This window comes from Symphalangus syndactylus, chromosome 1 (assembly GCF_028878055.3).
Source record: "Symphalangus syndactylus isolate Jambi chromosome 1, NHGRI_mSymSyn1-v2.1_pri, whole genome shotgun sequence".
Lineage (NCBI taxonomy): Eukaryota > Metazoa > Chordata > Mammalia > Primates > Hylobatidae > Symphalangus > Symphalangus syndactylus.
In genome coordinates, this window is record NC_072423.2 from 54056658 (window position 1) to 54068311 (window position 11654).

The window sequence follows — 11654 nt, forward strand, 5'->3', positions numbered from 1 at the left end:
TTTTCACTGCCTTTAATTATTGAACGTCTTTGGAAAAATAAAATCAATATTTTGCAGACTGAAACAACAATCTCCACCCTTATTGAACATCAGACAGCATGCAATCATGCATGTAAACTTAATTGTGAAAAAATGAATCAGAATTCTATGAAAATTAATTTAATTATGCTCTCAATGTTTTCCTATTGATAGAATGTGCATATAACTCCTTTAGGACAATAACATGGGTTATGAAATCTAACTCATATGGGCAAAGGGGTTTTTGTTGTCGTTGTTGCTACTGAAATTATTTAATTTCTCGTTTCTCTCAGGAACCATTACATTCAAGTGAGCAGTTCCATTGCCATTTTAAAGGAGAAACTGAGGCAAATATATGATTAAACCAGGAGATTCCTAAGCAACATTACAACATATTCCTGTTTCATTTACCTTCTATGCATCAAAATATCAGTGCAATGTTGTATGCTATTAGGCAATACAGAATCCCAGCACTGTATATTTCCTGGCATTTTAGTTGAGCAAATAAATACCCAGGTGGATGTAACTTGGCTCTGGGCAATTAGTGTCCAAAGCCACATTAATGTGGTCTTCCTGAATCTGCAACTTGACAGTCTGATAAACAATAGCACTGAGAGAGGTGTGAACTTCCACTATTTATCTCAATGGGCTGTTAACTTTGAAACCTAATTATGATCACTTAAATGCCAACACTCTTAATCATTTCACTGCTGATCACTGTACCAGAAACGTCCAGCCACAGTAATGTGCTTCTTCCTGGGGCTGCTGGACTCAATGGCCATGTCCTGATGTGTTTTTTAGAATAGCCTCTTGTTAGTAGTGTCAACCTCAGACTGGCTAAATGGGTATATTCAGCACTTGAGTTCTTGGTTAAGCAAAGCACCTATGATTGTGCATTAAACAAAGAAAAGGAATGAATATCTGTTGCTTCATTTTGTTTATTTCTTTTTAAATACTGGGCTTGACTTTTCTTCATGAGAATCTCTTAAGTCCTTACAGAAATCGAAATCCTTCAGAATACCAGAGTCATCACTGGGAATAATGTAAAATAAGAGCAGAGAGGATGATTTTCCAAAAGTCACTGGCATGAATTCACAGTATAATTGAACTTGAGAAATTTCCAATATCATACACTTCAACCTCCTATCTAAAATGGGAAATATTTTATACAGTCTGACTAAAACCATGCAGCCTCTCTCTTAATATTTTCTGGTTTAGGTAACTTACTGCCCCACACAGAAATCCATCCCATTGTTTGCTTCTTGCTTCTTAGAAGGTTCTTTCTTGTATTTAATGTAATTCTCTATTGTATACTGTTTATCCTTTGGCCTGAATTCTCTTATCACACAGAAAATATTTATCCTTTCATCATCTTCAAATATTTTTAGCAGTTCGTCCAGATCTTCCATCCTAAATACCAGCACATCATTGATAACAGCCTCTTTTATTGAACACTTATGTACCAGGCTCTTTGCATGTAACTCATTTAATTATCAAAACTTCAAGAAATAGATAAATTACCATTTTACAGATGAAGAGATTAAGACTCAGCAAGATTAAGCAAAAGGGTTGGTAAGTGAAAAGGTGGGGCTTGAACTCCCAGCTGGCTCTCCTGCGTTCTCACCACGCTGCCCTCTAGCCACAGTTTCTCCAATATACCTTCTCATTGCAATATGGCCCCCTCTTTCGAATCTCTTTCCTAGATTAACAGTATCATCTAATGAATACATATTATTATCCTTATGTTACAGTGAAAGAACTGAGGCTCTTCTAATTCCTGTATCACTGTTTCAGTACTTATTGACGTTTCAGGATCAAATTGCTTGATCTTTCCTATTTGCATATGATATTAAAACAAGCCAGAGTCCACCAGCATGGGATTCACATGCAGCCATGTTCCCCACAAGACTCAACATTGACATGACTGATGATGGCATTCTTCCCCACTGAGCTCAGATACAGTCAACATTTTTCTCAATCAGGGCTCCAAACAGCCATTGTATGCCTATCAATCAACCAGAAGCATAAACCCTGTTAGGCTCTTCAACAATAGCCACTAATTGGTTTATAGAAATAATATACTAAATTGAATATGACAAATTTCAAATGTGACAAATATGGGTACATTGGGATGAAGAACCTGACAAAGATACTATAATGAGAAAAATGTACAACAGCAGCCAGGTAAAAGGCCATCATTAAATAAAGAGCAACCATTTACCAAAAACACAAGTCCAAATGGGGTCTTGGCCTTAAAGGGTATACAGTTAGTTTGTTGATGTACAACACTCAGCAATTCAATAAACAAAGACTAAGAGCAAAATAAAACTGGTTCCTTCCCACTCCAGAAGGAATTTACATTGTCACTTATTTGCAGTGCAGAGGAGGCATGCATCATATAAATTTATTTTTTCCAGAAAAATCACCCAAAAGGTAGTAGGTGTTGCTTCACACATGGAAAAAGAAAAGATGATGGAAGGAAGAAAAATGAAATGAAGGGCTCAAACTGTCTTTGAGTTCAGTATATGTTATAGCAGGATTTCACTTTGACTGAAGTAAAATAGACATACAATGAAAAACAAAAGTCAGCAGAAAGTGGAAGGAAGGTCCCCTGGAAAACAAAAGTTCATGTCTTCCCTGAGGCGAATATGGAAAAAAAGACTGAATATTTTCTCTCTAATGAGCTTCCCGCTCTGAGGCAAGAGGCACCACACTATCACACAGGAAAGGACCAGGGCAGTTGTTCTCTAACTGTGCTCCTAAAAATGTAAATTCTCAGGCTTACCCCGGACCAAATGACTCAGACACTCTGGGAGAGTGGGGTGTGAGACTAGAACAGCAAGCCTCCAGGGATTCTGATGTTCTCTGAAGTCTGAGAACTATTGGTCTATGGAAAGCCTACAGTGAAGAAGGCAGGATTGGCCCAGCTGCAGCCAAAGTTGTCTTTATTTGAAACCAGTCACAAACTAGTTTTCTGCACTTATTACCATTAATTTAATTGCAAAATTAAAAAGAAGGAAAATTCATATACTCATATTTAAAATCTGTGCTCCAACGCGCCACTGACCAAACCCTGCCTGGGAGCTCACACATTTGGGCTATTTTTTCACACAGTGTCCTGAGTAAAAGGACTGAGTTTTTTCACACAAACCCTGCGCCTGAGCTGCTAAGCATAAAATTTTGGAAGAGATTAGATATGTGCATGAAATTTTAAGTAGTTTGAATAAAACCTTTGGGTTCAACCTTTCAAGTGTATGTCTCTTGCATACAACTTAGGGAAACATTCCTAAAATCTACTGAAAACTGTTGAAAACTCACAATCTTTTGCCTCATATTCTGAAAATGCACAGTATTCAGAACCATTGTATTAAAATAAAATTATTATTCTTATTACACTGTAATGTTCACTTTTTCTGAGCCAACTCTACAACTATAGTTCCTCCAGTAAACTTGTAAGATTTTCTCAAACAAGTGTTATTTATCAAAGAACAGCCCTTTTCCTGAATTCCTGTTTCTCTTGGCACTAGATAGGTTCTGTTGTTGATAGATGCGTGCCAAGCTCTAAAATAAAAATCCAGGTTGAGTGATTTTTCTCTATGTTTATTTTATCCATCCAAATGAGTCTACAGCCCTTAAGGGCACCAAGCAAGTCAACTCAGCGAGGTCCTTGTCTGTTTTGCAAACTTAGGTTGGAAGCTCTGTTTCAAGATATTCGTAACCAGAATTAAGCTTCTTGGTTACCTCCAGAAAGTGATATTCTCATTTATACATTGTATTTGTTATTTAAGAGACGTGGAGAAGAGCAGGGGCTGACACCAGGGATATACTACATGACAGCAGTTCATCAAAGATATTTGGATCATCGGAGAGCAACTAGCTGTCTCAAAATATCATGCTATTTTTTAGTTTTGGTGCTTTACTAGTAGTTGAAAGAATCATACGCTCTATATGGAGGCAGTCAAAAATGATGAAAGGTCTGGGAGGAAGAGGCTGATTAAGATGGCCAAATAGAACCCTCCAGCAATCATCCTCCCCACAGTAACACAAATTGAACAACTATCCACTCACAAAAAAAGCACCTTCATAACAACCAAAAATCAGTTAAGCAATCACAGTACCTGGTTTTAACATCTTATCAAGGAAGTAGGCACTGAAGAAGGTAGGTAGAAAAGACAGTCTTGAACTGCTGACACCACTCCTCCCCGTCCCACTAGCAGCAACTCCATGACACAGAGAGAGAATCTACGTGCTTGGGGGATGGAAAGCACAGTTGTTTGTGAGATTTTGGACTGGAACTCAGTGCTGTCCTGTAACAGCAGAAAGCAACACAAGGCAGAAATTGACCGGCCCCCTACAGAGGGAGCCTTTAGATTTGCCCTAGCCAGTGGTCAGAATCTGAGTTCTGGAAAGTCCCACCACCAAGGGCTAAAGCCCTCTGGTGTCCTAAATAAACTTGAAAGGCAATCTAGGCCACAAGGACTGCAATTCCTGGGCAAATCCTCATGCTGTGCTGGGCTCAGAGCCAGTGGACTTGGGGGGCATGTGACTTAGTGAGACACCAGCAGGGATGCCCAAAGTGTGTCACCTTTCCCCCAACCCTAGGCAACACAGCTTGCAACCTCAGGAGAGACTCCTTCCTTCTGCTTGAGGAGAAGAGAGAGGCTATTAAAGAGGGCTTGGCTTTGCAATTGGGTTACAGTTACCAGCTCAGCCACAGTATAAGAAGGCAATAGGCAGAGTCTGGAGACCCCAATGCCAGGCCCTCTCTCCAAGAAGAAATTTTTAAACACACCCTGGTTCATAAGGGAACCCACTGCCTTGAAGGGAAGGAACTAGTCCTGGCAGAATTCATCAGCTGCTGGCTAAAGAGTCCTTGTTAAGTTTTTTTCAGTTTAAAATAATGTGCTATAAGGTCTTATTTGCAAGCTTCATGGTAACCTCAATTAAACAAACCTGCAACCAAGAAATAAAAAATAAAAAGCAAGAAATTAAAGCATTCCACCAGAGAAAATCACCTCATAAAAGAAAAGAAGATAGGAAGAGAAGACAACGAAACAACTAGGAAACAACAAAATGGCAGGAGTAAGTTATTACTTATCAATAATAATATTGAATGTAAATGGACTAAACTCTCCAATGAAAAGGCACAGAGTGGCTGAATGGATTAAAAAAAAAAAAAAAACAAGACCCAGTGATCTGTTGCCTACCAGAAACAGACTTCACCAATAAAGACACATATAGACTGAAAATTAAGGGAGGAATAAAATGTATTCCATGCAAATGGAAACCAAAATAAAAGCAGGAGTAGCTCTTTTTTGTCTGATACTTACATCAGGCAAGATAGATTTCAAGAAAAAAACTATAAAAAGTGACAAAGAAGGTCACTATATAATGGTACAGGGGTCAATTCAGCAAGAGAATATAATAACTTTAAATATATATGCACCCAGCACTGGAACACCTAGATATACAAAGCAAATAGTATTAGAGCTAAAGAGAGAGATAGATCCCAACACAATAATAGCTGGACACTTCAACACCCCACTTTCAGCATTCGTCAGATTATCCAGATAGAAAATCAAAAAGGAAACATCAGACTTTATTTGCACTATAGATCAAATGTACCTAAGAGATATTTATGGAACATTCCATCCAATGGCTGCAGAATACACTTTCTTGTCCTCAGCACATGGATCGTTCTCAAGGATAGACCATGTGTAAGGCCAAAAAGCAAGTCTTTAAAAATTCAAAAAAATTGAAATTATATCAAGTATCTTCTTTGGTCACATGGGAATAAAACTAGAAACCAACAACAAACACATGGAAACTATACAAACACACGGAAATTAATATGTTACTGAATGACCAGTGAGTGAGTCAATGAAGAAATTAAAAAAGAAATTAAAAATTTTTTGAAACAAAATGGAAACACAACATCCCAAAACCTATGGGATATAGTAAAGGCAGCACTAAGAGGAAAATTTGCAGCAATAAGCACCTACACATAAAAAGTAGAAAAACTTCAAATAAACAACCTAATGATGCATCTTAAAGAACTAGAAAAGCAAGAGCAAACCAAACCCAAAATTAGTAGAAGAAAACAAGTAATAAAGATTGGAGCAGAAATAAATGAAATTGAAATGAAAAAAAATACAAAAGGTCAATGATATAAAGTGTTCCCTTTTCGAAAAAAGTAAACAAAATCAACAAACCTTTAGCCAGACTAAGAAAAAAGAGAAGACCCAAATAAACAAAATAAATATTTTTTAAAAGAAAATAGTCAAATAAATAAATATTTTACTAAGAAAAATGAGAAAAGACCCAAATAAATAAAATCAGTTATGAAAAGGAGATATTACAATTGATACTGCAGAAATTCAAAGGATCATTAGAGGCGACAATAAACAACTTTATACCAATAAACTGCAAAACCTAGAAGCAACGGATAAATTCCTAGATATATACAAACTACCAAGATTGAACCATGAAGAAATCCAAAACTTGAACAGACCAATAACAAGTAATGAGATTAAACAATAACAAATAATAAGTAACAAGATCAAAGCCCAGCAAAGAAAGTCCCAGGACCCCATGGCTTCAATGCTGAATTTTACCAGGCATTTAAGGAAGAACTAATACTGATCCTACCCAAGCTATCCTAAAAAATAAAGGAGGAGGTAATACTTCCAAACTGATTTTATGAGGCCAGTATTACCCTGATACCAAAACCAGACACATTAAAAAAAAAAAGAAAAGAAAACTACAGGCCAATATCCCTGATGAACACAAACGCAGGAAATCCTCAACAAAATACTAGCAAACTGAATTCAACATGACAAAGTGGGATTTATCCCAGAGATGCAAGCATGGTTCAACATACACAAAACAATCAATGTGATACATTATATCAACAGAATGAAGGACAAAAACCATATGATCATTTCAATTGATGCTGAAAAAGCTTTTGATAAAATTCAGTATCCTTTCATGATAAAAACCCTAAAAATAAAACTGAGTATAGAAGAAACATACCTTTTAGTAAGAGATGGGGTTTCACCGTGTTAGTCAGGATGGTCTCGATCTCCTGACCTCATGATCTGCCCTCCTTGGCCTCCCAAAGTTCTGGAATTACAGGCATGAGCCACCACGCCCATCGTATTGCACATTTTAAGATGACTAATCAGAATGTTTGTAACACAGAGAAAAAAATGATAAATGCTTGAAGTAAAGGATGTTGCATTTAGCCTGATAGGATTATTACACATTGTATGCATATATAAAATATCTCCTGTACCCCATAAATGTATGCACCTGCTACCTACCCATAAAAATAAATAAAATAAAATAACTATGAAGGGTCTGAAATTTTTTTTAATGTGTTAAAAATGTTGAACACATTATCATGCTGCTTTCTTTTTTGTTTTTTTAATTATTATTTTAATCGTTTTTGGGAAACAGGTGGTGTTTGCTTACATGGATAAGTTATTTGGGTGTGATTTCTGAGATTTTGGTGCACCCATCACTCGAGCCATGCACACTGCACCCAATGTGTAGTATTTTATTCCTAACCTCCCTCTCACCCTTCCCCTTAAGTCCCCAGACTCCATTATGTCATTCTTATGCTTTTGCATCCTCATATCTTGGTTCCCACTTATAAGTGAAAACATGTTTGGTTTTCCATTCCTGAGTTACTTCACACAGAATAATGGTCTCCAACTCCATCCAGGTTGCTGCAAATGCCATTATTTAATTCCTTTTTACGGCTGAGTAGTATTCCATGGTGTATTTATACATATACACCATATATACGTGTGTGTGTGTGTGTATCTTTATCCACACACACACACACACACATATATATATATGTGGATACATATATCACATTTTCTTTATCCACTAAGTGATTGACGGGCATTTGGGCTGTTTCCATATTTTTGCAATTGCAAATTGTACTGCTATAAACATGCACGTGCAACTGTCTTTTTCACATAATGACTTCTTCCCCTCTGGGTAGATACCCAGTAGTGGGATTGCTAGAACAAATGGTAGATCTACTTTTAGTTCTTTAAGGAATCTGCGTAGTGTTTTCTGTAGTGGTGTACTAGTTTACATTCCCACCAGCAGTGTAAAAGTATTCCCTATTCACCAAATCCATGCCAACGTCTATTTTTTTTTATTTTTTAATTATGGCTATTCTTGTAGGAGTAAGGTGGTATCATATTGTGGTTTTGATTTGCATGTCTAACAAACATATGAAAAAATGCTCAACATTACTAATTATCAGGGAAATGCATGTCTTTGAGAAAATGCTCAAAGACATGTCCTTAGAATTTTCTGTTCATGTCCTTAGAACACTTTTTGATGAGATTATTTGTTCATTTTTTTTTCTTGATGATTTGTTTGATTTCTTTGTAGATTCTGGATATTAGTCCTTTGTCAGATGCATAGTTTGCAAGAATTTTCTCCTACTCTGTGGGTTGTCTATTTATTCTGCTGATTATTTCTTTTGCTGTGTAGAAACTTTTTAGTTTAATGAAGTCCCATCTATTTACCTTCATTTTTGTTGCATTTGCTTTTGGGTTCTTGGTCATGAAGTCTTTGCCTAAGCCAATGTCTAGGAGGGTTTTTCCAATGTTAACTTCTAGAGTTTTTATGGCTTCAGGTCTTAGATTTAAGTCTTTAATCCATCTTGAGTTGATTTTTGTATAAGGTAAGAGATGAGGATCCAGTTTCATTCTTCTACTTGTGACTTGCCAATTATCCCAGCACCATATGCTGAATAGTGTCCTTTCCCCCACTTTATGTTTTGGTTTGCTTTGTTGAAGATCAGTTTGCTCTAAGTGTTTGGCTTTACTTCTGGGTTCTCTATTGTTTTATCGGTTATCCTGTTTTTATACCAGTACCATGCTGTTTTGGTGACTATAGGCTTGTTGAATTCGGGTAATGTGATGCCGCCAGATTTGTTGTTTTGCTTAGTCTTGCTTTGGCTACGTGGCTCTTTTTTGGTTCCATATGAATTTTAGGATTGTTTTTTCTAGTTCTGTGAAGAATGATGATGGTATGTTGATGGGAATTGTATTGAATTTACAGATTGATTTTGACAATATGGTTATTTTCACAATATTGATTCTATCCATCCATGAGGATGTGATTTGTTTCCATTCGTTTGTGTCATCTATAATTTATTCAGTGGTGTTTTGTAGTTTCCCTTGTAGAGATCTTTTGCCTCTTTGATTAGGTATATTCCTAAGCATTTTATTTATTTTTATTTTTGCAGCTGTTGTAAAAGGGGTTGAGTTCTTGATTTGATTCTCAGCTTGATCACTGTTGGTGTGTAGCATTGCTACTGATTTCTGTACATTGATTTTGTATCCTGAAATTTTACTGAATTCATTTATCAGATGTAGTAGCTTTTTGGATGAGTCTTTAGGGTGTTCTAGGTATATAATCATATCACTGGTGAACAGTGACAGTATGACTTCCTCTTTATTGATTTGGATGCCCTTTATTTCTTTCTCTTTTCTGATTGCTCTGGCTAGGACTTCCAGTACTATGTTCAATAGAAGTGGTAAAAATGAGCATCCTTATCTTGTTTCTGTTCTCAAGGGGTAATGCTTTCACTTTTCCCTGTTCAGTATAATGTTGGTGGTGGCTTTGTCATAGATGGCTTTTATTACCTTAAAATATGTACCTTCTATGCCAATTTTGCTAAGGGTTTTAAAAATAAAGGGTGGCTGGATTTGGTCAAATGCTTTTTCTGCGTCTATTGAGATGATCACATGATTTTTCTTTTTACTTCTGTTTATGTGGTATATCATATTTATTGACTTGTGTATGTTACACCAACCCTGCATCCCTGGTATGAAACTCACTTGATTAGGTGTATTATCTCTTTGATATGCTGTTGGATTCAGTTAGCTAGTATTTTGTTGAGGATTTTTGCTTCTATGTTCACCAGGGATATTAGTTTATAGTTTTCTTTTTTTGTTGTTGTTATGTCCTTTCCTGGTTTTGGTATTGGGGTAATACCGGCTTCATAGAATAATTTAGGGATGATTCCCTCTTTATCTTTTGGAATAGTTTCAGCAAAATTGGTACAAATTTTTCTTTAAATGTCTGACAGAATTCAGCTGTGGATCCCTCTGGTCCTGGCTTTTTATTTTCTTTTTAATTGGCAACTTTTAATTATAGTTTTAATTTTGCTACCTGTTCTTGGTCAGTTCAGAGTTTCTATTTCTTCCTGGTTTAATATGGGAGGGTTGTATATTTCTAGGAATTTGTCTACCTCCTCTGGGTTTTCTAGTATCAGTTGTCATAACTCCCATTTCATTTCTAATTGAGCTTATTTGGATCTTCTCTCTTCTTTTCTTAGTTAATCTTGCTAATGATCTGTAAATTTTGTTTATCTTTTCAAAGAACAAGATTTTTGTTTCATTTATATTTTGGATTGTTTTTTAGTTTCAATTTCATTTAGTTCTGCTCTGATGTTTGTTATTTCTTTTCTTCTCCTGGGTTTCGGTTTGGTTTGTTCCTGTATCTCTATTTCCTTGAGGTGTGAGCTTAGATTATCTATTTATGCTCTTTCAGGCCTTCTGATATAGGCATTTAATGACATGAACTTTCCTCTTAGCACTGCTTTTGCTGTATCTCAGACATTTTGATAGGTTGTGTCACTATTATCATTCAGTTCTATGAATCTTTTAATTTCCATCTTGATTTCATTGTCAACCCAAAGGTCATTCAAGAGAAAATTATTTAATTTCTGTATAATTGAATAGCTTTAAGGCTTCCTTTTGGGGTTAATTTCCAATTTTATTCCACTGTTTTATGAGAGTATTTGATATACTTTCAATTTTCTTAAATGTATTGAGACTTGTTTTGTGACCTATTATGGTCTGTCTTGGAGAATGTTCCATGTGCTGATGAAAGGAATGTATATTCTGCAGTTGTTGGGCAGAATGTTCTGTAACTATCTGTTAAGTCCATTTGTTCTAGGGTATAGTTTAAGTCCATTGTTTCTTTGTTGACATTCTGTCTTGATGACCTGTCCAGTGCTGTCAGTGGAGTATTGAACTCCCCTCCTGTTATCGTGTTGCCATCTATCTCATTCCTTAGGTCTAGTAGTAATCGTTTTATAAATTTTGGAGCTCTGGTGTTACATACATCTATATTTAGGGTTGTGATATTTTCCTGTTGGACTAGTTCTTTTATCATTATGTAATGTCCCTCTTTGCCTTTTTTTTTTTTTTTTTTGACAGAGTCTCGCTCTATCACCCAGGCTGGAGTGCAGTGGCATGATCTCGGTTCACTGTCACCTCTGCCTCCCGGGTTCAAGCGATTCTCCTGCCTCAGCCTCCTGAGTAGCTAGGACTAACAGGCGCATGCCACCATGCCCGGCTAATTTTTGTATTTTTAGTAGAGAAGGGATTTCACCATCTTGCCCAGGCTGGTCTGGAACTCCTGAGCTCAAGTAATCAGCCCATCTCAGCCTCCCAAAGTGCTGGGATTACAGTTGTGACCCACCACTCCCAGCCCCATCTTTGTCTCTTTTAACTGTTGTTGCTTTAAAGTCTGTTTTGTCTGGTATAAGAATAGCCACTCCTGCTTGCTTTTGGTTTCTATTTTCATGAAATGTC

The 11654-nt window shown here is 36.5% G+C and overlaps 1 protein-coding gene across 1 annotated transcript in view; it reads right to left on the minus strand.

Moving 5' to 3' along the window:
- The window catches only part of LOC129458814 (uncharacterized), a 168221-nt gene extending 164010 nt beyond the window's left edge, over positions 1-4211 (minus strand). Inside the window, exon 1 of the mRNA XM_055235090.2 lies at positions 4137-4211. Coding sequence (XP_055091065.1) covers positions 4137-4149 — 13 coding nt within the window. The 5' untranslated portion in view covers positions 4150-4211. The remainder of the gene's footprint in view (positions 1-4136) is intronic.
- Between the last annotated feature and the right edge of the window lie 7443 nt (positions 4212-11654).